The sequence below is a fragment of the Fragaria vesca genome, linkage group LG7 (genome assembly GCF_000184155.1).
Source record: "Fragaria vesca subsp. vesca linkage group LG7, FraVesHawaii_1.0, whole genome shotgun sequence".
Taxonomy (NCBI): domain Eukaryota; kingdom Viridiplantae; phylum Streptophyta; class Magnoliopsida; order Rosales; family Rosaceae; genus Fragaria; species Fragaria vesca.
The window spans coordinates 20105658-20133603 of record NC_020497.1 but is presented as its reverse complement, the minus strand read 5'-3'; the positions used below and the strand labels follow the sequence as shown (position 1 = coordinate 20133603).

At 38.9% G+C, this 27946-nt stretch overlaps 5 protein-coding genes and 3 pseudogenes across 5 annotated transcripts; 5 read left to right on the top strand and 3 right to left on the bottom strand.

Annotated features, from left to right (window-relative positions):
* The first annotated feature begins 596 nt into the window (after positions 1-596).
* LOC101291683 (F-box/kelch-repeat protein At3g06240-like) lies at positions 597-1745 on the top strand. The gene has a single exon (XM_004309018.1). The coding sequence runs from the start codon at positions 597-599 to the stop codon at positions 1743-1745; it is 1149 nt and encodes a 382-aa protein (XP_004309066.1).
* Positions 1746-3032: 1287 nt separating this feature from the next.
* On the bottom strand, positions 3033-5034 carry LOC101291391 (annotated as a pseudogene).
* An 869-nt stretch (positions 5035-5903) lies between these two features.
* On the bottom strand, positions 5904-7925 carry LOC101311325 (putative FBD-associated F-box protein At5g56440-like). The gene is made up of 4 exons (XM_004307782.1): positions 7849-7925; positions 6642-7603; positions 6358-6489; positions 5904-6261 (listed from the first exon to the last, which is right to left on the bottom strand). Exons 2-4 carry the CDS (start codon positions 7590-7592, stop codon positions 5974-5976), a joined length of 1371 nt encoding a protein of 456 aa, XP_004307830.1. The 5' UTR covers positions 7593-7603; positions 7849-7925; the 3' UTR covers positions 5904-5973.
* A 1389-nt stretch (positions 7926-9314) lies between these two features.
* Positions 9315-12729, top strand: LOC101291106 (glutamate receptor 2.8-like). The gene is made up of 5 exons (XM_004309017.1): positions 9315-9588; positions 9697-11048; positions 11153-11465; positions 11603-12003; positions 12150-12729. The coding sequence occupies exons 1-5, from the start codon at positions 9315-9317 to the stop codon at positions 12561-12563; spliced, it is 2754 nt and encodes a 917-aa protein (XP_004309065.1). The 3' UTR covers positions 12564-12729.
* Positions 12730-13922: 1193 nt separating this feature from the next.
* On the bottom strand, positions 13923-15981 carry LOC101311044 (F-box/FBD/LRR-repeat protein At5g56420-like). Its single transcript, XM_004307781.1, has 4 exons — positions 15908-15981; positions 14719-15681; positions 14369-14500; positions 13923-14278 (listed from the first exon to the last, which is right to left on the bottom strand). The coding sequence occupies exons 2-4, from the start codon at positions 15664-15666 to the stop codon at positions 13991-13993; spliced, it is 1368 nt and encodes a 455-aa protein (XP_004307829.1). The 5' UTR covers positions 15667-15681; positions 15908-15981; the 3' UTR covers positions 13923-13990.
* Positions 15982-16977: 996 nt separating this feature from the next.
* On the top strand, positions 16978-19216 carry LOC101290824 (annotated as a pseudogene).
* On the top strand, positions 19216-19856 carry LOC101315296 (annotated as a pseudogene).
* A 5591-nt stretch (positions 19857-25447) lies between these two features.
* Positions 25448-26706, top strand: LOC101310750. Its single transcript, XM_004307780.1, has one exon. The coding sequence runs from the start codon at positions 25487-25489 to the stop codon at positions 26495-26497; it is 1011 nt and encodes a 336-aa protein (XP_004307828.1). The 5' UTR covers positions 25448-25486; the 3' UTR covers positions 26498-26706.
* The last annotated feature ends 1240 nt before the right edge of the window (positions 26707-27946 follow it).

Genomic DNA, 27946 nt, shown 5'->3' with positions numbered 1-27946 from the left:
GGACCCAGCTAGCTAGTTGCACATGCCATGTTACTCTCTCCTTTAATTCCGATAAACCGGATAGCTAATGAAGACACACCACTGAAAGTTCAAAACCAAAATTGCATAGCCGATCCTTCTAGCATATGTTGCAAAGTTGATTTCGCACTTGCTCATAGTTTTGCAGGAATGCACACATCCAACCTGACAGGGTCTCTTGCACGGCTGGATCGGAATCGAAATCTTAGGTGAAGCAATGGTTATCTGCACACAAAGGACTAATGGTTAAGATGAACTTTGTTTTCATTTTCAAATGAGAGAAGGCGATATAAACCGAAAGTTAAACTGGTTTTACCAAGCACCGAGAATCAGAGTTTTACCGAGAATGAAGTGAAAAATAATTGATTTTGATGCTTGAACCTGCATGTGTTCCTAATTCCTGATGCCACTAGTATTTCCACACACCAGAAATAACTAGGAATCCTTTTCTTACTTGGATAACCCTAAACCTCTTTCCTTATTTCTCTGGGAAATGTTACACACGGGGGCTCATATATACAAGTTCATCAACCCTCCATCTGTATTCTTAAGCATTATTCTATCTGCAGACAAAGAAGATGGAAGATCGTCCTATAAAGAAGAAGAAGACAGAAGTCCACGGTGGCCAAAACGTCGAGCTTCCACCCGAGATTATAGATGCGATCCTTTTAAGGTTACCAGTTAAGCCCTTGTGTCGCTTCAAGCTTGTATCCAAGTCATGGCAGTCCCTAATCTCCCATCCTGATTTCGTCGCAAACCATTCCAAAGCCGCCGTTGAGAATAAGGACAGACGGCGCCTGTTTATCAATATTTTATCGTACTCATCGCCATTTCGGCTATACTCTTTAAATTTCGACCAGTTTCACGGTGATGGTAATTTAGTAGCAGCATCCACTGAGCTTGATTTCTGGGCTCCCTCTGTCCATTGTTCCTGCTATGGCTTGTTCTTGACGACACAGTTTGCTAAAGACAACTGTTACTGTTTGATCAACCCTGTAACCAAGGAATCAAAGAAACTGCCAAAGCCACCAATATGGACACTACCACTGGATCCCTCTTTTCCTTGGGTATATGCACTTGGATTTGATCACTCCACCAATGAATACAAGGTGATTCACGGGCAGGAATATGATGATGGACTTGTGTTTAGTGTCTATACATTGCAGACTGGCTCTTGGCGAAAGATTGACGACTTATTTCCCTACAAAAGTTACGGTTGTTTGGATGGGATCATGGTGAATGGTCATGTTCATTGGTTGGCGAGGAAGGTTACAGATGGATCATTGGTGATTATATCTTTCCTTTTACCAGAGGAGAAGGTTAGAGAAATTGCACTACCGCCCAATGCTTCTAATGATTGTATTCAACTAGGGGCATTCAGAGATTGGTTATGTGTAACATCAACCTTATATATAGCAATATTTAATGAGTTTTGGGTTATGAAAAAGTATGGAATGAGCAAGTCTTGGACTAAAATGAGGGTCTCCAAACCATACAAAGACTTATCACATTCCGGTTTCTGGACAGAAACTCATGATCTTATGGTTTTTGATAAAGAATTATTAGTTATGTACAATTTTAATGATGATAAATTTTGGACTTTATCCATTGGCGAAGTTCAGACTATCCGTAGTATAGGTAGCTATGTGGAGACCTTGGCTACCTTAACTCATCGATCAAGAACAACAAGTTCCAAGGAAGATGACAGTGACATTATCGAGTATTAGTTCTTTTCTGTCTATCATGTCAAGATGAGGTGTGTTTTGCACCTCATATTTCGTTCTCTTTATTTTAGCATAACTCGTGCAATTGCTATGCAAGGAGGCTCTTATTCATTTTGATCTCAATCAGAACGAGCAACAGCCAAAGGGAGAATGATATGTTGCTCATTTATATAGCACATACATGTTTTCATAAAATCACTGCAGCACAGGTTATGATAATTTTAGTAAAAACAACTTATTTGTAAGAGGATGTGTGCCTGATATGTTGGAGATAACTAACCTACAACCAATGCCCAATCCTATCCATAAAGAGCATAGCAGAGTGAATGAACAACCTTTAAAGGCCCTTCTGATCTTACATAGCATAATTATATGTAATTCTGTACTCTCCGTAACCAAAAATTGGGTATGAGGACGTTTGCCGATAATTATTTCGTCTCTATTGTACATCAAAGCTCTGAAGCATTTGTTTTACCGAAAAACAACGTTCTGTACATCTTGTCATATTCTGCAGGATGGCTGTCCAAAAGGATCTGATGTTAAACAGATGGGTGTTGAGAGTAATTTGGTTGATAAACCTTAGGGGGCTGCTAACCGGATAGATTAGGAGAACAGGAGATTTGGTCTGTTGCAACATATTTCCAGACACCAGAAATAGGCATCCTTTTCTTACTTGGATAGTTGGATATTTATTTCCAGGGCAGGATCACTTGGTCTGATGCTCAATGCTTTCGTTTTAGGAGCAATGTCACATTCACACTGAATGAAAACGGAACGACCAACAATGAACTTGTTTAAGTTTATTCGACAAGCTATGAACATAAATGCATAACACTTTTAGATTTCTAGCTTCTATTTTCTAGTTGCTAGCGCAGTAACTGTAATCATGATACACACTAGTAGCTAAAACAGTCATAATGATCTATGCTAATAATATTGTAGGTTCATGTGATGGGGTTCTTTAGTAAAAGCTATATTATTGCACTATCTGAGCTAATCTAGAACTCGTTTGCTAAACTCCTTGCCATATTAGCAATTCAGTCTGTAGTGCTGCTGTTTGTTAAATTCATTATCTATGTCCATAAGGGAGATGAATCAAGCTGTTTTTTATATGTATACATTTTCTGGCAACTCTAGTATCTAAAACAGTAATATAACCGCCTAGAGATTTGGATGATTTAAGTCATTATAAAAGCATCGAAGTTCTTATAACACACTTACCAGCCTCATGACCAAGTCTAAAAAAGACTACTGTACGTAAGGGAATTTAGGTCACTTCGGATGTTGTTGTTATATGGCTTCATCAGGCCATACACGAAGCACAAGCTCATTTGAGCCTTGTATTAATCAGTTCCAATTTTTCGCTTGTACAGGTTACCCGGGACATGTCTCAACTCATCACTGATCTCTGCTCTTGGGTGTTCAAAGCAAAAAAATCAGGTCACTAAATTGTTTAGATCCTTACTGTTGGAATATTAAAGAACTGATACTAAAGAGTAAAGAATACGAAACGTTTCCACATACCGCTTAGTATGGAGGGCCTATCCTGCTTTCATCAGGAAAGCCCCATCTCATCTATCATTATCAACAGGGAGCTGCTGCAGCAAATATAGGGTTGAGACTGTCGATTGGCACAGTTTTGCCATCTATATAAGCTAGAAATGTTTTACCGCCCTTGTTCTGGCCCTTATATTGGGCGACAACTACATCTTCACTCTGCAGTGGCCTCATTGATCTTAGAACCTTTACCTGAGTTCAGACCAAACCCATCAATCACATATATTACCATCCACTCATGGTGAGAGCAATAAGGGCATTTTCAGAAAGAATTAGTAAAGTTCTTTAGACCACATTTTTAAACTTAAGAACATTATATAAAAACCTATTCCTTCCTGATGTCCTCACTCCTCAGCATCCAAGCTGACCGGTCTTTCCATTGCAAAAGGTGCTAGTATCTGCAGAAGATGATTTTGCATTATGTCCTGCATGATTCCATACTTATCAAAATATACAGAAACATAGGAACAAAACAGTCAAATGACTGAGAGTGGTTACCTAGACCACAGAGGATTCAGAGCCATGACCAAATGGCTTCTCAACAATGACAGTAGTCCACCCATTTTTTGGAAGAAGCTCCAAGGCTAGCACATCTCACCATGTCCAAAAAAAGTTGTTTGGAGGTATTGATAACTAAAACGGCTTATTTGACTTTTTGCCAGCCTGAAAAAAAGAAACTTCAGTGATATTAGATAACTTATCAAGATTATCTACCTTTTATTTACTTTTATATGTATCAATATAATTTAAAGTGCACCAAAGAAAAATTTAACCAGAAGACAGTTCTTCTTCTTCATGGCACATACTAGAAGTCTAGAACACCTTTATATATTTTCACATCAGTATCTTAGCCAATTTCATCAACCTTGCAGACTTGACTAGCTTTGACAGTTTAGTTGAAAATTAAAAGTTTAGTATATGTTGACCTTCGGGTTACACATTCCCTGATCATACTTATGAAACATGTTAAGGAAATTGGACATGATGTCGACACTCTTAGGAAAAATTGTAGAGACAGTAAGGTTGCTATTCATACATGGTACTCCAGGATAAAACGTTAATATCACTTTCCATTGTACTTTAACAACGGTTCAAGTTAGTGCATCCAGATACTTATAATGCTTTGCTGCTGCAGCCAGGATTTGTTGCCATGCCCCTGGACAGTTTAACCGACTTGCTTCTACTGGTGAATTTTCTAAAGCATTACTGATAAAAGTTCTGCTCAAACAAAAGTAGCTGATACGGAACACAAGGAAAAAAAAAAAAAATCTGTAGTGAGCACATTACCTCCTCTCTTTCAGCTAGATGTCCAATTCTGCCAGATTCTCCTCATAATTGTACAGACCAGAATGGTAGAATCATCTTTCCAAGAAGTGGTCCATTTTGTCCTCACAAGCCTGTCAATTATTACTGCATGTCAATTTATAAGAATCACAAAGGTTTATGTGATACATGTTCACTGTGGATTACATAGTTCAGAATAAACACCTCCGATCTATTCTGCAAGTCAAGGTTCGGCTAATCATTTTCCTTACCTTTTCATCAGTCATTTTATTTCGACCGAAACCAAACGCTATAAAATACCTGCATACAGACACAAACGGAATGATAAGCCATTTTGATTACTACCATTAGAAAGTAAAATAAGATGCAAGAGATGAAGACCAGAACCTCGGGTAGACGATCTCCATTGCTTCTTCTTGGCAAGGTCTCCGGAAGCACCAACAACAGTCATGCTTAACTTAGATTCCAAATTTTTCGAATCTAAGACAAGAAAGGAACCTTCTTCGCCACGAGGCTCAAATTGTTCTTGGCCAATTGAGAAATATGGATAGCCACTCAGTGATTGATTTTCTTACTTAGCATTAGAAAATAGACAATGTCTGATAATTAAAGATTGCTTCTTGCTTTCATACGGATAACTCTAACCAAATTTCTAAGCAATCAATCAAACAACCAAGCAGTTGAACAGCAATATCATGTTGAATAAGTGATCCCCCCCAAATCTGATCCCATCGAACTCACAGACCTTCAGACTTACAGTTATAAAACCCCATCACGGAGAAAACAAGTAATTCATCTTAATTACCAAGTTAGCCTTCGTTATTACCTTACACAGGATTTGATCCCAACACAGCGAAGCCACATTCAGTTCTGAGAATCAGTTATTATTCTAATATCACTAATATAGATTGGATATGCAATCTTCCACTCGTGGATTCCCAATTAACTCACTGTGGATTCTCAATTAACTCATCTGTCTGAAGCTGTTTATAAAGTGCATGCCTAAGAATCAAATGAGAAACTAAACAACCAACTTTCACTGAAGTCTTGGTTCTTTTGCACAACACTAATGGGGTATTGTTGCTGATAGTTGGCTACAGCTGCCAAAGTTTATAAAGAAAAAACACCAAACAAAAGAAAGATCATTCATAGAAACAGGCAGAAAGATTCACCAAGTTAAATACCTTGTTATTGAGGAAGCAATGAAGTAGAATTCTGATGATAATTCAAAACAGTAAAAACTTTTCATTATCTCCTGTCCATCTCAACACTCCAAAGCACTGAAGCACATGATTGTTCTGGCCACAACAGTCGAAGGTCTACAAGGAATAAATAACTTGAAACAGAACCATAACACAAGACCTTGAACCCCTTACATATGATGATGATTTCAATCCGCCCAGATAACACGAGACTTTGAACCCCCTACATGTTTCAGAAGTTCCGTGCGTAAATACTTCTTCGTAGACAGAAGACCCTCACTCACAGTGTAGATACTCATTGTATTCAAAACTACACCATTCTTTAATAAAAACTGGGCTACGTCCATCTCATCCTGTTGTCCCTTGAAGCCTTTTATGGAGATGGTCTGGAGGTGAGACACCAAACAAGCAGGACACTGATGTGGATTGGAAAACTTCCATTCTAGCTTGTCGTCTGTGCCACGCCATTTATTGTCCTGAAAATTATTTAGTAGAGTGGATGAATAAGAATTGTTAGCAACTGCATACTGGTATAAGGCATCAACAAGTAAAAATACATGCATACCTCTTACCTTAAGTTCTAAGATCAGATGTTTAAGATTAGGACATCTCCTGAGACATTCAATAAGAAACTCCCAGTAATTGAAACCATGCAGAACCAGCACCAATTGACTCAGTTTGACAAACTCAGGCAAGTAGGAAACCTACATGAACGACAAGTTACAAGCATGAAATGTGTTTTGTCAAAAAATAAAGGAAAACAAAAATTACATTAAAACTCCACAGCACTACATTTAGTGATCCACTCCTCAACAGCTTCAAACAGTGTGAAGTTTGAAAAAGATTAGCAACTTACATAGAGACCTTCAAGACTAAGAGACAGATCTTCAATATTGGAAATTTGTGCAAACAGAGCAGTAGCGTGATCAGCACGGTCATCAGCTTCAAAAGCATAATTATCATGCTGGAGTGTAAGTTTAACTTTGATTAGAGATCTTCCATTCTTGAAGTGATATTCATTTGGAAGAAAAGAGTCATCCATGAGATCCAAGTTTTCCAGCTTTGGGGCATTAATGAAAAAGACGACGGAATCACAATATCTGCAATTCATTCTTAATGTCTTCAGTTCAGGAGCAGAGATATTGATATTCGACTCAAAAATAGCCCCACGGATAGTCAGCTCTTCAAGTACAGGGAAACAAGGAAAAAGGTTTTCTAGTGATTTCCTTGATACCTGATCAGAATCATCAATATCAACATAAAGGACCTTGAGCCTTGGGAAACACCCTTCTATAGGGCAATTTGAGAAACAAATACTATTGGAGTCCACCTTCAAAGCAACTAGTGTTGTACACATGAAAAGACATTCAGGAATCAAAAAAGGGAACTCTTGTTCATTACCCTCTAAATTGAAAAGATTAAGATGAAGCTCGGCGACATTGTGTTGAACAACAGTGCAAATCCATCTACGAATACAAATGTAGTCATCAGCTAACATATCATCTCGTGTGCCATCATTATTATAAGATAGATGAAATTTTAGGATGTCTGTTGAGCCATGATAGGTAACCACACTGTCAACAAGTGTCATGAAACGATCATCGACGACATCAATACTAACATCACCCAACCGAATAAAAGAAATGGATTTCCATAAGTCTTTCCAACGTTTAGATAGAATGGTGGTCTGCACAGCTAAAACTGTATTGTCAAGTAAAGAGAGTATGCGAGCAAGAACATCATCTGGCAGTTGGCTGATCCTATCTTCTCCTAATCTCTCTTCAAGCTTTGGTAATTTGGAACCCATTTGCACACTGACTGGTTAAATTAAATTAACAATTAAAATCATTACATTGCAATAACTCAAAAACACGAACACAGTCCTAAACTATTTGCAAAATCTAAGCAAACGATTCAGTAGGGAAGTGACAATAGCATAATAAACACTAATTTTCGGTACAATTTCATTCGGAACCGCAGATTTCAGAGACAAAAGACACAAAAATTGATGAGGAAAACAGATAAAGGATAAGGAAATGAAATGGGTGTTAACGATTTGATACCTGGGCTCTGAAGTTGATGGGTTGAAAAACCAGGGAAGAGTGAGCTCTCGTCGTCCACAAAGAGAGACGCCGACTTTGCTTTCTCAGTTTTTTCTGGGTTTGGATTCAGAGCACCATTCTTAATTTCCCAGGCCAGAAAAAACCTTCATTTTATTTTGCAGCGTGGGCTTATATGTTTGGGCTTGTTCGGCGTCCATTTCTTAGCTTCATTTGCTGCGTCGCCATTTTTCTTTTTAATCAGTAAACAACCCAAATGTTACAAGTCTTTTCGTTAGTCAAACTTTCAACTTTACATTTAGAATTAAATTCAGTTTATCCCCGTAAGGTTTGGAAGTAACTTCATGTTAATCCCTATATTTTCAATTTCTTCAGTTTACTCCCTCAAACTTTTGAATTTTCTTCAAGCGTGACCAAATGTCTTATATTCTGTCCAAATCGGACGTTAATTGCTGATAATTTTAACCTTAACTGTGAGGCCAGTATCTAGAATTTGGGCAAATCGGATCTTATATGTCCAAATCGGACCTTAACTGCTGATAATTAAAGGTCAATGCAAATGGAATATGAGAATTTGGGCACGGCAGACAAAAATTGAAGAGTTCAAGGGGTAAACTGATGAAAATAAAAGTGTAGGGACTAACATGAAGTTACCCCCAAACCACAAGGAGGTAAACTGAATTTAATTCTTACATTTATAACACAAATTCGAAGCCTAGCGTCATTTGATCATTTACTCTACTATGTAGTGTGAGTTTGATCACTGAAGATTTAGCAAGATTTGTATGGTGTCAATATTATGGAATTTTGTGTTTAACTCATTTATGGTCATCGTGTGGCGATAATCGAATCCGTATTCAAAACTAGCATGAACTTTGTATTTGGCCATGATAAGCCAAAGAGTAATTGTTACGAAGAAATTAAGAACACAACATTCATGGATGATATTTCTTTCGGGTAGTTAAGGCTTATGTTAAATGTTGTAGGTGGCTACTAAGAAAATTAGATTGTTAGAAGATAATTTAGCATGATACGGGGACTTCTCAGATAAATGTCTCCCAGAAGCAAATATGATGACACAAATTCGTTTACTTTAGATTTTTCGCATTAAGGTCTGAGGAAAACAATATATAACAACAAGATTAATTGTGAAACCTCACTGATCATGAAACCAGACCCTCACTATATATTGGAATCATTACACATGACAAATTAACAAATATATTGTGAGGTTTTGCTCTTGGCCAACTAAATGATCTAATGCTTCCTCCTCCAGGTATGTTCCTCACGTACACTTTGATCAGGTCAAGGTAAACGGAACGCGGAACTTGCACAACACTTTTATTCTTCTAAATTAGTTTATTCAGTGATGATGGCGATGATAAGAATTAAGTATGTTAGTCTACCATAGCATGAAGAGAATCAAATATATAATACCACATTGTTTCAGACATTCCGTGTCATCCAACATGAAGACGAAGCAAACCAATGCTGCTGTTTGTTCTTACTTCTTGATTCTTTCATTGAGTATTTCCTTGGTCATGGCCATTGGAGAAAACACAAGTACTATTCCGGTGAATGTGGGAGTGATTCTCGATATGGATGATTCGCCAAGTAAAGTTTGGTTGAGCTGCATCAACATGGCCCTATCAGATTTCTATGCATCTCACCGTTCTGCGAAGACGAGGCTGGTTTTGAGTACTAGGGACTCCAGAAATGATGTTGTAGGCGCAGCTGCTGCAGGTATATGAATTTGGTTTTAAGCTAGCTATTTGATTTGATCTGAGTTGCTATGATTTTGAGTCCTTGTTCTTGCTTTTTTTTCTATTGATCAAATCTTCAAACACAAAGCTTTGGACCTCATAAAGAATGTTCAAGTTCAAGCGATTATAGGGCCTGTATCATCAATGCAAGCCAATTTCCTGATTGATCTAGGAGAGAAGGCTCACATGCCCATGATCTCATTTTCAGCAACAAGTCCTTCCCTCACCTCCCACCCAAGTTCGTATTTCTTCCGAGCTGCACAAACTGACTCCTCTCAGGTCAAAGCCATAGCTGCTATTGTCCAAGCTTTTGGGTGGAGAGAAGCTGTGCCAATCTATATAGATAATGCCTTTGGCGAGGGGGTACTACCCTACTTGGTGGATGCCTTGCAAGAGGCTCGAGCTCGCATGCCTTACCGGAGTGCCATACCTCCAACCGCAACGAATGACCAACTTATTGGAGAGCTTTACAAGTTGATGACAATGCAAATCCGAGTCTTCATTGTGCACATGACTCCCTCCCTTGGTTCTAGGCTTTTCGCCAAAGCGCAAGAGTTGGGGATGATGAAGGAAGGCTATGTTTGGATCATGACCAATGGGCTAACCAATCTGTTGAGTTCAACAAACGGTTCAGTCATCAACTCAATGCAAGGGGCATTGGGTGTGAGAACTTATGTGCCAATAACAGACGAGCTTGTTGACTTCAGGGCTCGATGGAAAAGGAAATTCCAACAAGAAAATCCGAGCATAGTTGATGTTGAACTAGATGTTTTTGGACTATGGGCATATGATGCTGCCTATGCATTAGCCATGGCAGTTGAGAATGTTGGCACTAGATCGACCTTTGGCTTCCAAAAGACGCATACTTCAATCAACTCATCATCAACAGATCTCGAAACTCTTGGTGTCTCTAGCAAAGGTCTAGAACTTTCCAAATTCTTGTCAAGTACTAGATTTAGAGGCATTGCAGGAGATTTCAGTTTTGTTAACGGTCAATTACAATCTCCAATGTTCGAAATAGTTAATGTGAATGGTAATGGAGCAAGAGGCATTGGGTTTTGGACACCAAAACGTGGACTTGTGAAAGATTTGAACACCTCAAAGGACACCAAGAGTGCATACTCAAGTTCTAAATCTGGTATGGGACCAATAATATGGCCTGGAGATTCTGCCTCAACTCCGAAAGGTTGGGAAGTTCCCACAAATGGTAAAAAGTTGAGAGTAGGAGTTCCTGTGAAGATTGGTTCTCCTGAGCTTGTGAAGGTGGTGCGTAATCCTGTCACTAATGCAACAGAAGTCACTGGGTTCTGCATTGACATCTTTAAAGCTGTTATGGAAGGATTACCCTACGCAGTTACTTATGACTTCGTTCCCTTTGCAAAGCCCGATGGTACTACTGCTGGCAGCTACAATGACTTGGTTCATCAAGTTTTTCTTGGGGTATGTTGGTACACCATTTCAACTCACTTTATCATTGAAGTCTACTTGATCATAGTGAAATGATATCTAATACTTATGGCGTTACATTTGATTCATTTGAACAGAATTTCGATGCTTTGGCCGCAGCGACAACGATTAGAGGGAACAGGTCTTTGTATGTTGATTTTACATTGCCATACACAGAATCGGGAGTAGTAATGGTAGTGCAAACGAAAGATAGTCGGAGCCAAGATCCATGGATTTTCCTCAAGCCTTTGGAATGGAAGCTTTGGCTGACAATTTGTTGCTCTTTCATCGCAATTGGTTTTGTGGTTTGGGTTCTTGAACATCGTATCAATGATGATTTTCGTGGTAAACCCTCGCGTCAAGTCGGCACAAGCATTTTGTTCTCCCTCTCAACAATGGTTTATGCACATCGTAAGTAATACTACACATCCTTGTCAAATTTAAAAAAAAAAAAAAAAGTAATACTACACATGAGTACCCTCTCAAATTTTGCTTTTACGTCATCAATCATCATTAGTTGTTTACTTGATCAGTGTTCTAATTTGCAGAGAATGTGGTTAGCAACTTGAGTAGGATTGTGGTGATCGTTTGGGTATTTGTTGTGCTAGTACTAGTTCAAAGTTATGGAGCTAGTCTATCATCAATACTAACGGTTCCACAGCTAAAACCAAGTTATTCTGGGATAGACGTGCTTGTGAAGAATAAGGATTATGTAGGTTACCCAAAGGGTTCGTTTGTCTACAGCCTTATGATAGAAAGAGGTTTTGATGATTCTAAAATAAAGCCTTATACAACACCGGAAGAATGTGACCAACTTTTGACAAAGGGAAGTGCAAATGGTGGTATTGCTGCTGCCATTGATGAAACTCCCAACTTGAAGCTATTTCTTGCCAAGTATTGCAAAAAATACATGGTTGGCCCAATCTTCAAAACTAGTGGCTTTGCCTTTGTAAGCTCCCTCTTGTTTCTTTTAACTGTTGCATTGGATATGTGTCTATGACAGTAGATATATAACATCTATGATCTTAATACCAATTGCTACTTTGATTGTTCTGTATAAACATTTTAACTTTGTTCATGTCAATGAATAAATAGGTTTTTCCCAAAGGTTCACCTCTTGTACCGGATGTTTCAAGGTCAATTCTAAATGTGACCGAGGGGGACGAGATGAAGAACATTGAGAGTAAATGGTTCGGAGAAACTACCTGCTTAGACAACAAACCAAATGATTCTGATCACCGCCGTTTTACATTTTACAGCTTTTGGGTTCTCTTCCTCATTTCCGGTGTCTCTTCATGTTTAGCTCTCATCATCCATACAACATTATTCTTTCATAAGAATCTACACATCTTATTGACATGTTGGTCAGTATGGCGAAGCATTCGAGTCATGTTTATTGTACTGAGTTATACTCCAAACTCATCTTTCTTGAGGGAACAAGCAGAAACAGATGTGGATCAAATGGTTACAGCTCCTCAAGGTGAAGGAGCTGATCAAGAACACAATTGATTTGCTACATCTTACACTGTTACTTTGCATGTTTGATAGTTCAGTATACACACTTTGCCAAACAATTTGTGATATGCCTAAATCTTACTGTTGAGTTCATGATCTGGAGACTTCATGAACAGAGATTAAACAACAAGCTCTTGTCAATTCGTTGGTCTCTTCAATCACTTCTATCTCCTTTAACCGAACGAATATATGTTCTTTCAATAACCAATTCCTACTATTTTTACTTTAATCATTCCAAACTAATCAGACCCGGCCTAATTTTAGGAAAGATCCAAAAAAAGTTGGTAAAATAACAGTTAATGTTTCCTAGTGTTAACAGGATTTTCAATCAACCTTGGTTTCATAGAGCTGGTGATCATTGTTGCTGTTCTTTTTGTATTGCTGTTTTTCTTTTTCTCGTATAATCTCATTCATGCCGTATGCTCCTGCATAAAAACCCAATCATGATATCAGTGGTTTCTTTCGGTTCATTTACATTCATAAAAACTGTGTGGTCACTTTTATCATTTCATCCCACCACAGCATCATTCTGCGTGCAAGCTTTTCTTAAATCACCATGAAATCCATTGAAGCTTTTCCTTGACGAGTTTTCCCTTAAAAGGAACTATAGTATGGGTCACAAACATGACTCAATAACTTTCCAATTGAAAAGACCTCCGACGCATATGTTATCGGAATAAGATCATCTACCAACCATAAGGCACCATAACGACACCTTTATGGCGTTGTTTCATGCTCAAGTAATGAACTTATGCATAATCCGAAATTGTACTATATAAAAGATTGAATCACATCGATCTTCCGTATATGTTAACCAACATATTTAGTAAAAAGACATGAAACATACCACACAAAAATCTTGCTATAAGTTTCTGATATGCTGCATACCAAATTCTAGATCGGTTTCATAATGTCCTTGTCTGGAAAGGTTTTGTACCCATTAACTGAACCTTGAATGAGATCGAGCCACCATGAAAGTTCACCTTAGATTTTATGTGCAGAGTGTGGTAAAGTTGAATTTGGTTGGGTGGGAAAAGAAAGAAAACTCAAACCCAAATATGGTTTTAGTCGTCGACATAGCTAAAGTCTATAGCTTCATCTCAGTTCATGTACACACTAAATATACAAATGTGATTTCAACCACCGATTCAGGTCAGGCACATAAATTTGATTTACATTCGACCAGTTTCTTGACTTTCTTCAACTAACAAAGCAAACATTTCTGAGGCTCATGAACGGAGGATAGTAACTATGGCTTACCAGAAGGGAATGGAACTTGCAGTAGTTTTAATCCCATCATGTACTGTGTTTTTCATGCATATTTGAAAGTGAAATCCCAACAATCAAAAGGTTACAAGAAATTAGTAACATAAAACAAGAACCATAATAAAATTCGGCAAAAACAACAAAAGATGATGATGTCAATCCGCCAAGATAACACAAGACCTTGAACCCCTTACATATGTCAAGAGTTTCTTGTATAACTTCTTCTTTGTACACAGAAGATCCTCACTCTCAGTGTGAATACTCATTCTATTCAAAACTTCACCATTCTTTAATAAATACTCAGCCACTTCCATCTCATCTCGTTGTCCCTTGAAGCCTTTTATGGAGATAGTCTTGAGGTGAGACACCAAACAAGCAGGACGCTCCTGTGGATTGAAAAACTCCCATTGAAGCTCGTATTTTCTGCGATGCCATTTATTGTCCTGCAAATTATTTGAAAGAGTGGATGAAATAAGAACTGTTAGTAGCTGCATGCTGGTATCAACAAGTACAAATACAAGCATATATCTTACCTCATGTTTTAAGTCCAGATGTTTCAGATTAGGACATCTCTTGAGACATTCAATAAGAAACTCCCAGTAATTGAAACCATGCAGAACAAGCACCAATCTACTCAGATTGACAAACTCAGGCAAGTAGGACGCCTACATGAATGACAAAGAATGATCAAGCAGAATTCTTCATCGAGTTATTAAACTGTCAAAGGCACTAGAAACCTAGAAGGTATCCAAAGCAGGAAATGTGTTTGGTCAAAAAATACAGGAAAAGAAAAATAATATTAAAAGTCCACAGCACTACATTTAGTGATTCACTCCTCTACTGCTTCAAACAGTGTGAAGCATGAAAAAAATTAGCAACTTACATTGAGACCTTGGAGACTAAGAGAGAGATCTTCAACATTGGAAATTTGTGCAAACAGAGCAGTAGCATGATCAGCAATGCCATCATCAGTACCATAATCTTCATAATCAAGGAATTCAAGTTTAACCTTGACTAGAGATTTTCCATTCTCAAGGATATATTTATTTGGAAATTGAAAGTGATCAAGGAGATCAAAATTTTCCAGCTTTGGGGCATTAATGGAAAAGACAACGGAATAAGAATGTATGTGCTTCATTGTTAATGTCTTCAGTTCAGGAGCAGAGATATTGATGTTTGACAGTGCAAGAACCCCAGTGATAGTCAGGTCTTCAAGTACAGGGCAATAAGTAAAAAGGTTTTCTAGTGAATTCCGTGAATCGTGGTCAGAATCATCAATCTCAAGATAAAGGACCTTGAGGCTTGGGAAACACCCTTCCATAGGGCAATTTGAGAAACTAATACAATTGGAACTCACCTTCAAAACAACTAGTGTTTTGCACATGAAAAGACTTTCAGGAAACAATAAAGGGAATTCTTGATCAAGATTTAATGGATTGTAAAGTTTAAGACGAAGCTTGACAACATTGTGCTCAACAACAGTGCAAATACATCTATGAATACGAGCGTAATCATCAGCTAACATATCATTTCGTGAGCCTTCATTATTATAAATAAGACCAAATTTAAGGATGTCTGTCGAGTTATGAAGGGAAACCACACTGTCAACAAATGTCATGAAATGATCATCACACTCGTGATCAAAATCACCCAACCGAATACTAGAAATGGAAGTCCATAAGTTGTTCCATCTTTTAGACAAAATGGTGGTCTGCACAGCCAAAACTGAATCATCAAGCAACGAGAGTATGCGAACAAGAACATCATTTGGCATTTGGCTTATCCTGTCTTCTCCTAATTCCTCTTCAAGCTTTGGCAATTTAGGAGCCATTTGCAGTTTTGCACACTGATTGGTTATATCAAATTATTAACAAGACTGAAATTGCAATAACTCAAAAACACGAACACAGTCCTAAACTATTTACAAAATCTCAGCAAATCTTTCAGCCGTAATATACACTGATTTTCGATACAAATTTCGCAGATTTCAGAGAAAGAAAAAAATACTAAAAAATTGATGAGGAAAACAGATAAAGGATAAGGAAATGAAATGGGTGTTAAAGATTTGATACCTGGGATCTGAAGTTGGATCGAAGGACCAGGAAAGAGTGAGCTCTCGTCGTCCACCAAGAGTGACGCCCACTTTGCTTTCTCAGTTTTTCTGGGTTTTACAAGACTCGAGGGTTTTGAAGATCCATTCTTAAATTCCAGCCGTGTGGGCATTTTGTTTGGACTTCGGCGTCCATTTCTTTGCTTCTTCCTTTTTTTTTGTCGCCTTTTTCTTTCCTTTTTTTTTAAATTATGTAAACAATTCAAAGTCTCAAATGCTACAAGTCTTCCCGTTAGTCGAATTTTCAACTCACACTTATAACAGAATTTTGAAGTCTAGTGTCGGTTGATCTTTTATCTACTATGTAGTTTGAGTCTTGATCACTAAAGATTTTGCATATAATATTATAGAATTTAGTTGTTTGACTCATTATGAGTCACTTATTTATGATCGATAGATCATCATATGGTAATAATTGAATTTGTATCGAAAACTAGCATGAACTTTATATTTGACCATGGTATGTCAAACAACAATTGTTATGAAGAGAATAAGAACACAAGATCGATGGATGATACTGTTTTCAGGTGGTTGAGGCATATATCAAATGTTTTAGGTGATTACTAAGAACATCAGATTGTTTGAGCATAATTTAGCATTTGAGTTGGGGAAACCCTAAACCTGAATTAGCTATCAAAATAAGCAAGTTATTTCCAAGCCAATTTGTTTCCATGATTGTGAAACCTCACTCATCATCAAACCAAACCCTCACTATATATATGTTGGAATTATTAAATATAACAAATTGACATATATAGTATGAGCTTTTGCTCTTGGCCAACTCAATGATCTAATGCTTCCTCCTTCAGGTATGTTCCTCACGTCTTTGATTCGGTCAAGGTTAACGGAACGCGGAACTTGCACAACACTTTGATTCTTCTAAATTAGTTTATTCAGTGATGATGGATTGATGGTGATGATAAGAGAATTTTACCACATTGTTTCAGACATTTCGTGTCATCCAACAGTCTAACAAAAATGAAGAGGAAGCAAACCAATGCTGCTGTTTGTTCTTACTTCTTGATTCTTATCATGGCTATTGGAGGGAACACAAGTATTATTCCGGTGAATGTGGGAGTGATACTCGATATGGATGATCCGCTAAGTACAGTTTGGTTGAGCTGCATCAACATGACCCTGTCAGACTTCTATGCATCTCATGGTTCCGCGAAGACAAGGCAGGTCTTGAGTACTAGGGACTCCAGAAATGATGATGTTGTATTGTTGTACGTGCAGCTGCTGCAGGTATATAAATATGGTTCTAAGCTATTAGATTTAATTAATTTTATTTGCAATGATTTTGAGTCCTTGTTCTTACATTTTTTCTATTGATCAAATCATCACAGCTTTGGACCTCATAAAGAATGTTCAAGTTCAAGCGATCATAGGGCCTGTATCATCAATGCAAGCCAATTTCCTGATCGATCTAGGAGAAAAAGCTCATATGCCCATGATCTCATTTTCAGCAACAAGTCCTTCTCTCACCTCCCACCCAAGCTCGTATTTCTTCCGAGCTGCACAAACTGACTCATCTCAAGTGAAAGCCATAACTGCTATTGTCCAAGCTTTTGGGTGGAGAGAAGCTGTGCCAATCTATATAGACAATGCCTTTGGCGAGGGGGTACTACCCTACTTGGTGGATGCGCGCCTTGCAAGACGTTCGAGCTCGCGTTCCTTACCGGAGTGCCATACCTCCAACCACGACGAATGATCAACTTGTTGGAGAGCTTTACAAGTTGATGACAATGCAAATTACACATGACTCCCTCCCTTGGTTCTAGGCTTTTCTCAAAGGCACAAGAGTTGAGGATGATGAAGGAAGGCTATGTTTGGATCATGAGTTCATGACAAATCGGCTAACCAATCTGTTGAGTTGAACAAACGGTTCAGTCATCGACTCAATGCAAGGGGCATTGGGTGTGAGAACTTATGTGCCAATAACAGACAAGCTTATTGACTTCAGGGTTCGATGGAAAAGGAAATTCCAACAAGAAAATCCGACCATATATAGTTGATGTTGAACTAGATTTTTTGGACTATATATGGGCATATGATGCTGCTTATGCATTAGCCCCGGCAGTTGAGAATGTTGGTACTAGATCAACGTTTGGCTTCAGAAAGACGCATGCTTTTATCTACTCATCGACAGATCTCGAAACTCTCGGTTTCTCTAGAAAAGGTCTAGAACTTGCCAAATTCTTGTTAAGTACTAGATTTAGAGGCATTGCAGGATATTTCAGTTTTGTTAACGGTCAATTACAATCTCCAATGTTCGCAGTAGTAAATGTGAATGGTAATGAATGGAGCAAGAGGCATTGGGTTTTGGACACCAGAACGTGGACTTGTGAAGGATTTGAACACCTCAAAGGACACCAAAAGGGCATACTCAAGTTCTAAATCTGGTATGGGACCAATAACATGGCCTGGAGATTCTGTCTCAATTCCAAAAGGTTGGGAAGTTCCCACAAATGGTAAAAAGTTGAGAGTAGGAGTTCCTGTGAAGATTGGTTCTCCTGAGTTTGTGAAGGTGGTGCGTAATCCTGTCACAAATGCAACAGAAGTCACCGGATTCTGCATTGACATCTTCAAGGCTGTAATGGAAGGACTACCCTACGCTGTTACTTACGACTTCATTCCCTTTGCAAAGCCCGAAATATAGTACTAGTGCAGACAGCTACAATGACTTGGTCCATCAAGTTTTTCTTGGGGTAAAAATCGTAAAATCATTTCAACTAAGTCATTTACTTTCTTTTCTGATTTTTGTTGAGCATAGAATATTTTCATGTGCGGAACAACCAACTATGTCATGATCAGGTCATGGACATTTCCAGTAATTCTCGTGACATGTTTAATTACTTGCTTAGAATGCAGCATGCGTGACAGAGAAATAAACTAAAGATAACATTCAGTTTTTACATTCAAATTCTTTAAAATTGCTCAACCGATCACGTTACCTTCGACACATTTGGACAGAATTTTGATGCTTCGGCTGCAGCGACAACGATTAGAGGGAACAGGTCTCTGTATGTTGACTTCACATTGCCATACACAGAATCAGGCGTGGTAAAGGTAGTGCAGACGAAATACAAGAAGAGTCATTATGCATGGCTTTTCCTAGAGCCTTTTCAGCGGAAGCTCTGGCTGACAAGTTGTTGCTTTTCCTTCTTCATTGGTATTGTGATTTGGATTCTAGAACACAGTAAGAAAGACGATACTCATGAATCTCCACAACGTCAAGTCGGCGCAGGCATGTGGTTCTCCTTCACAGTAATGGTCTCACATCGTAAGTAGCATTCAGTCATTCACAAACTGTACTTTTATGCATGTCATTCCTTAGGTGCTTAATTGCTTAATAAATCAGTTAACTAATTTGCAGAAAATGTGGCTAGCAACTTAATTGAGTAAGTTTGTAGTGATCCTCTGACTCAAAGTTATGCAGCTAGTCTATCAACAATACTAACTGTCCAACAGCTACAACCAACTTATACTGATATCGACGAGCTTGTACAAAATAAGGACTATGTGGGTTACCCGAAAGGTTCTTTTGTCTACGATCTTTTGATTCAAAGAGGTTTTGATGATTCTAAGACTGAGGCCTATACATCACCAGATGAAGAACACTGAAAGTAAATGGTTCGGAGAAAAAGCCACTTGCTCCGATAAGAACCCCATTCCCACTAATTACAGCCGTTTTGCAGTCTATACCTTCTGGAGTCTGTTCCATTGCCGGAGTCTCTTCCAGTGTAGCTCTCATCCTCCATGCAACGATCTTTATTTATAAGCATCTAAACATCTTGAGGATTTGTAATTTGTTGGTCAGTGTGGAGAAGAATTTGGGACCTGTTTATGAACTTTACAGATCATTATTCCAAAACTATCTCTCTCGAGGAACAAAAGATACACGTAGCTAGTTAAACACGTACAACTACTCTTGGTGGTGAAGGAGCTCAAGAACAAAAGTGACATGCCTAAATTTTACTGTATAGTTCATTGTCTGGACACTTCATTCATGAATAGAGATTAGACAACAAGCTTTTGTCAATTCTTTGGTCTCTTCAATCACTTGTATCTCCTTTAAACGAACGAATATATGTTATTTCAATAACTATTCCCTACTGCTTTTCACTTTAATCATTCCAAACTAACCAGACACTGCCTAATTTTAGGAAAGATCCAAACAAAAGTTGGCAAAATAACAGTTAATTTCCTATAGTTAACAGGATTTTCAATCAACCTTGATTTCATAGAGCTGGTGATCATTGTTGTTGTTTTATTTTTCTCGTATAATCATTCATGCCGTATGCTCCTGCATAAAAACCCAATCATGATATCAGTGGTTTCTTTCGGTTCATTTACATTCACACTTTTATCATTCATCCCACCACAGCATCATTCTGCGTGCAAGCTTTTCTTAAATCACCATAAAATCCATTCAAGCTTTTCCTTCATGTGTTTCCCTTAAAAGGAACTACGGTATGGGTCATAAACATGACTCAATAACTTTCCAATTGAAATGACCTCCGACGCATATGCTATCGGAATAAGAACATCTACCAACCAAAACTCCATTAGGGTGTCATTGCAACACCCTGTAATGAAACTTATGCTTAATTTGAATTTGTACTATAAAAGATGGAATCACATCGATCTTTCCGTATATTTTAACCAACATATATAGTAAAAAGACATGAAACACAAAAATGTCACTCTAAGTTCTGATATACATGGCTACCAAATTATAGATCGGTTTCATAATGTCATTGTCTGGAAAGGTTTTGTAACCACATTAACTGAGATCTTGAATGAGATCGAGCCACCATGAAAATTCACCTTAAATTTCATGTGCAGAGTGCGGTAGAGAGTTGAATTTGGTTAGGTGAGAAAAGAAAGAAAACTCAAACCCATATATGGTTTAATTCGTCGACATCGCTAAAGTCTATAGCTCCATCTCAGTTCACGTACACACTAAATATACAATCTGATATTTCAACCACCGATTCAGGCCAGGCACATAAATTTGATTTCACATTCGACCAGTTTCTTCAACTAACAAACTAACCAAGCACACATTTCATCATATATACGATTCATGAACGAAGGGGATTGAGCATAGTAACTAGGACTTACCAGAAGTGATCGAATGGAACTTGCACTAGTTTTAATCCCATCATGTACTGTGTTTTTCATGCATATGTGAAAGTGAAGTGTCTTGTTACTTTTACCTAAAAGGGAAGCATGCAGGTAAATAGTATATCATTTGTACCTCTTGCCAGAAGTTGTCGGGTTAAGCTGTGAGTAATACAACCAACAGCTACATCTAATGTTCACACAAGCTTCCAAATTAACCTACTTTTAGCTCTTTCGTGTAGTTTCAGAAGTTCAGGACTCATCAGAGGATTCAGAAGCGTGCAGTTAAAGAAGGCCGGTATGCGCCAGAAGCTAGCCAAACCAATCGTTTCAGGCTTCTATCCTCAAACCCTAAACTCTGAGGTGTTTTGTAGCAGTGGCATGGCCTGAGTCTAAGTCGTTAGATTAGTTCATTATTTGAGGCGCATTGCTAATTGATCGAAACTATTCAAGTTTCGATACTTCTAGAGATTATGTGAAGCACACCAAGGATTGATCAAGACTAATCAAGTCTCGATACTCCTACTAGAGTATTAGATTAGTTCATTGTGAGGCATACCGCCAATTGATCGAGACTAATCATGTGTCGATTCGATGCTCATGGAGGATTATAAACTCTTGTTCAGCTACAAAGAGGTTGTTGGTAGCTGGGAAGATGATGAATGAGCTATGAAGTATGAAGCTACAAGGCTATACTTGAAAACAAAGGCCATGCAGCAGGTTCTCTATGATCCATTTTGGTGGGGATCTAGCTAGTAGAAGCTAGCTTAATCATGCAAATGTAGATTGTGAAAATGGACAAACTATTATCAAGTGTAAGTTGGACTCTTCCATTAAATGAATTTAATTTCATGGCCCATCTCAAAATTTATAAAACACATACTTACACACGCAACCCTCCAAAGTCCAAGCATGCATGCTTGTAATGTGTGAGAATTTGACCATGTATACGTCCATTTCATCAAAGTTTTTCTTGTTTTTGTTAAGGTATGACACGAGACATTATCAGAAAAAAAGGATAGCTAGAGACATAAACTTAGTGACAATGTACTATTTCTCACCTCAAATGACACTGTATTAATAAGAAAATGACTGCCAATTATTAGAAAAAAGGATAGAGACATAAACTTAGTGACAATGTACTATTTCTCACCTTAAATGACACTGTATTAATAAGAAGATCACTGACAATTAGACTGTTCGGTCAACGTTGGCATCTCCGGCTTCTCATCATTTATTCATTGGATTACGCTTCTTTTTACGTTAAAACAGACGATAATAGATACATCTTAAAATCCAACATCATATCATGTTCATGACAACAAACACTAATTCCCATCTTTTCTCAATATTTTGAGGAGCAAATCATCCTCCCAAAACACTCATTTCCCAAAATGGTTAAATTTCCGATTGAACTTTGAAAACTTAATTAGGTCATCATTATGCTTATACCCCATATACTTACAACAAATGAAAAATTACACAACATAAAATGTACATAAAATCGTGAAGTATAGTATCAAAATGACGACCAACCCATGAGGTTTGGTCAAATGGTAAGCATGTTGGATCTGTTTGTTGGACGAATGTTACAGTGATACTCTTGGTAATAGGAGATCACTCGTTCGATCTTCCATAAGTGAAAAACACCCTATAAGAAGAGACCATACCCATGTTACTCCCGACCTCGGAGTGGTAGTCCCACCCGACCACCATTTTACGACAAAAAAAATGACGACCTAACCGATATTGCAGGACAAACCGTGCCAAAATGAATTTATCTTTATAATCAAAGTTCCACCCCACAAGTCACACAGGGAGGCGCGTTTCCCTCACGAGCAGGAAAGAGAGTACAACTGGGGCTGGACTGAGACTGTTACCCGTCTTCCCGCAAATACCCCATAGTTCGCGCAACTCTGTCTCCGATGTCGCTTGACACGCGCGAGTGGCGAGCGTGGGAGCCAAACTCGCACGTACACATCATCCATCTCCAGAGACTCGTCCTCTTGAGCGTCGCATCACATTCAAAGGTGGGCCCCAGGCATCTGATCCGGCCCACCTAGCCTGTTGGCCCACAGCCCATCGCTCTCCGGTCTCGGCTGTACGATTTTACTTCTGACTCATCAATTCCTGTCACTAGTGGCGCGCAATTGACTCCGTGATTTCCACCGCTGATTTTTTTGTTTCTCTCTTTTACCCAATTTGTACTTTTACTGCTCTGTGTTTACTGTAAATAGTAAAGTTGTTTGTTTGTCTACTCGGTTTTGGCCCAAAGGTTAAATCGTTAGACCGGATCTTACGATTGTGGGGTTTAAGTTTAACTCGAGTCCGATGGTGGGTTTTCAGCCTCAATGGTCTCATTATGTAAACAGACTCTCATGCATTACTTAGTGTGATCACTGATCAGTGTCTATGTTAACACTAAATTAACCAAGAGATTCATGCTCAAATCTACATCAAAAGATTGAAAACAAAACCTTTATACATAAAAATGATTCTCTTCAACATTAGATTTATATACAATAATGATAGAACATGAATCCATTGATCAGTTAGTGATAAGATGAACATGGTTGTCAAAACTAGAATGAGGAACTGCTAACATTTTCTACTAGTTGACTCATTATGTGCGAGCGATAATGGACAAAAAGTTCAATGTTCATAACTGTAAGAGAGTTCGATTGGCAAGTCCGATCTTCTTGTAGCTATAGGTTTTGTAAATCAAAAGTTAATTAATCGATCACCTTCTTTGTAGTGAAGGACTAAGAAAAATGAAGCTCTAGGGTTTTAGGGCTTGTGTTGCAGGACAGGGAAACCCGATCATCATAATTACTCTGATTGCCATTGTTTCTGGTCCTAACAGTCAAAAACTAACTGTCCATCGATCTGTATGAAACTGAGAAGAAGAGCTTGTCTCGACAGGGACAATACATGAAGAAACTTATAGGGTATGGACCGGCTGATCCAAATTCACCAGTTCACAGTTGGAGCTGGTAATTGCAGACCTGAAGTAGTACTCGTACCAAACTATTGCTCTAGCTAGCTAGCTAGGACTACTTGTTCGGACCCATGTTGCATGCATTATTATCTGAGGGAACAAAAATAACACCAGCTACTACAGGACCACATCCACCGTCCCTTTGATTTTTCATCTCCTAGTCTCCATATTTATATCTGGAAATCCCACGTCCGGATTTATGAATGCTTAATTAGACGAAGAAGTAGCATGTATGAGATATGCGCTATAATTTTCACGAGCTATGATATATGAAATGGGTGAAACACGGGGGTTGAAGGATAGGACAACACAGTCCGATAGATATGCTGTGCAAAGGAGGAGGACAATAACCTGTTTGGATAACCAGAACTGACTACTGACATTGACTATCTTGTCCTCCTTCGTACACGTCCACCATGCTTATTGGTTCTTATAGCTCGAACCACACAATTGACACCTCCTTCCTCCTCCCTCCTCCTGCCTTCTTCTGAAAGATTGGAGGTTCTGAATGCTCGTTTTGTAAGTCGTCAAATTACGATCATTGTCGTTTTGTTTGGATATGTCCGTTTCTTTTGATCAGAATATGAGTGCATTATCACTTGGTAAAAAGAAGTGAAATATAAAGATTTCGCACTGTATTAATTCGTCTATATAACGACATCGTTAACTAGAGGTGATCCGTATAATCTGATGGTAACACGTGATCCGTATATTATGGTAATAACTCAAGTTTCAAGTTTATACTACATTAAAACAAAACATTAATAAATACATGAATTTAGAATAACATTCCTCATGTACGTGTTACAACCACGATCTTTCTTTAATTTTTCAAATTAATAAGCGACTCATGATCACGTAAAACATTTCAGATAAATCGTAAACACATGAAGTGATCCCGAGAGTAAGAGTGTAAGACTACATTATCCAATGGAGATCGGAAAGTAAGCAAAATTATTAGCTTAATTATATATAGACATTTTGATGTGTTACGATTTCACCATCAACCGTTCTAACTTCTAAGTAGACTTCTAACACTAATTTTCCCGCGCTTCCAAAACTTCAAGGCAGAAAGTTAAAGAATCACAGAGAGCTGGGATCAAGTGTGATCAGATGACGACGGTGACAATGATGATGCCTCTCCCGGCCACGTCTGACTTCCCGGCCCCATCTCCGTCCCCGCCCAGTCTTGGCTTTAAGAATCTATCTGTCCTCCATTACCCGCAACCCAATGCCTCTCACTCTCCCAATTTTCATTTTTTCCCACTCTCGAAAAACCTAAAACCTAAATTCAAATAAACATAAAATATCTCCTCTCCTATGTCCTATATAAACACCCTCTCTGCGACAAAAACAAACACTTGTGAGATTCCCACTTCCACTCTTTCACTCTCTCTCTCTTACTCACCCACAAAAATGCGCCGGTCACCGGTGCTCCTCTCCCTCTTAACCCTACTCACTCTCCTCCTCTCCGCCGCTTCATGGCGGCCATGGCCCCACCTCAGGGCCAACAAGACCGACCTTGCCTTCGGCGACAACAAAAAGTTCGAAGGCTCCTCCGAGTTCGTCCACCTCAAGTACCACATGGGCCCCGTCCTCACCGCCGACATAACCGTCCACACAATCTGGTACGGCACGTGGCAGCGCCGCCAGAAGAAGATCATACGTGAGTTCATCAACTCCATCTCCGCCGCCGACTCCAAACCCCCCTCCGTCGCCGGCTGGTGGAAGACCGTCCAGCTCTACACCGACCAGACCGGCCACAACATCTCCCGCTCCGTCAGGCTCGGCGCCGAGAAAAACGACCGCTTCTACTCCCACGGCAAAGCCCTCACCCGCCTCTCCATCCAGTCCGTCATCAAGTCCGCCGTCTCCGCCACCACCCGCCCCTTACCCACCAACCCACAGGGAGGCCTCTACCTCCTGCTGACGTCAGACGACGTCACCGTCCAGGACTTCTGCGGCCAGGTCTGCGGCTTCCACTACTTCACTTTCCCCTCCATCGTGGGTTACACTCTCCCTTACGCCTGGGTCGGAAACTCGGCGAAGCAATGCCCCGGAATCTGCGCCTACCCTTTCGCGGTTCCGGATTACATGCCGGGTTTGAAGCCGTTGAAGTCGCCGAACGGTGACGTCGGCGTGGAGGGGATGATAAGCGTTATAGCTCACGAGATTGCTGAGCTGGCGAGCAACCCTTTAGTGAATGCTTGGTACGCCGGACAGGACCCCACAGCTCCGGTGGAGATCGCCGACCTTTGTGAGGGGATCTACGGCACAGGAGGAGGGGGGTCGTACACTGGGCAGCTCCTGGACGACCACGATGGCGCCACGTACAACATGAACGGAATCCGGCGCAGGTTTTTGGTCCAGTGGGTTTGGAGCCACGTTTTGAGTTACTGTACCGGACCTAATGCACTCGACCAGTAAAAATATAAATTTTTACTGCTTTTCTGTTTCGGGTCTTGTTGTTTTTCCTTTTTCGGAGTCTGGTCGTTTTTGGAGCTTCTCTGCTTTGTTTGCTAATGCGTAATTAGTTAAAGTAGTTAAGGATGTTAATTATTATTATTATTATTGTAATAATGATTTTTATATATAATCTTGTTGTATACTGATTTTTGTATACATAATTAGAGCTTATATTCTGGTTTCTGTTCCCGCCTTTATTCGAGTTGGTGACGCCATTGAAGATGTTTTAAAGGTGATGAGATAGATCACTGTGTGTTGAGCATTGATAGAGAGCAGCAGAGATTAGGAAGGAATAGTACTCTGCTTCAATGGCTTAATGACTTGTCTCTACTATTTTTACTATATTTAGTGCCTCATTACTCGCCTCTCTTGCGTTTGGTGGAACTTGACCAACAACCCTGGCTTAATCAACCGGGATGGTCGAATGTACATAACTTGAGAAGTTTTCAAATCTGAATATTGCGTTGTATCGAAATTAAAACAAGGGTAATGAAAAGTGTAGATGGAGTTTGGAACCCCGTTCCGGAGGCTCGTTTCCATGCCTAAATTATATTAATATTGATGCTTTACACAATCAAGGGTGACATAAAATCTGAACCTCGAGCGGACTTAATTGTACACAAATCCTCGTAAAATACATTCTGAAATGAAGATTTTGGAAAGTGTGCTAATCTATCAGCAAAACAAGAGCCTCGTTACATTATCCCTTCTAGCAAAGTGTATGTACTAGTCTATTGACAAATATTATTTGCTTCAAGATGTATGTCTCCGAGTCCTGCAATAATTTAAAACACTATAGGAGCCAAACAATTTTCAAGGATGGTTCACCTCACAGGTACTATCTATGCCGGTTTATTTGAAGAACGTTGAATTTGATAATTGCCTTAATATGATAACCACTACTTTTAGTATACCCACTAAACTTGTTTTTTTCTTGTATCATCATAAACTTGGACCCTTGATGATCTCACTAGAGAAAAGACAAGAAAATGTAGGACATTATACATTCATGATCTTATATCATCATAACTATTGCTACCACTTTGATTTAGTCTATCCTCATGGATGGGCATACTTACTGTGGTGAAACTTTTGAGAATTGTGATTCAAAACATCATATATGTAGCCTTTAATCATTGAACTTTAAACAAGATGACTTTAAACAAAACTAAAAACTAAAAAAATAATATACGACAACTTTGTACTGTAATTTGTGAGTATCTTAATACTAATCGTTAATGTGACAAGATCGTAAATGGTTCAACATACAAGGTAAGATTGAAGTACACAAATCGCTACTAGCCAATTTCGCCAATCTACTTCCCATGTGAACAAGTAGAGGCCAAGGTCGTATGGAGCTACAATTTTCACTCCATGATCTACCCAAAAGGAGCATGAAGCTTCCGCCAT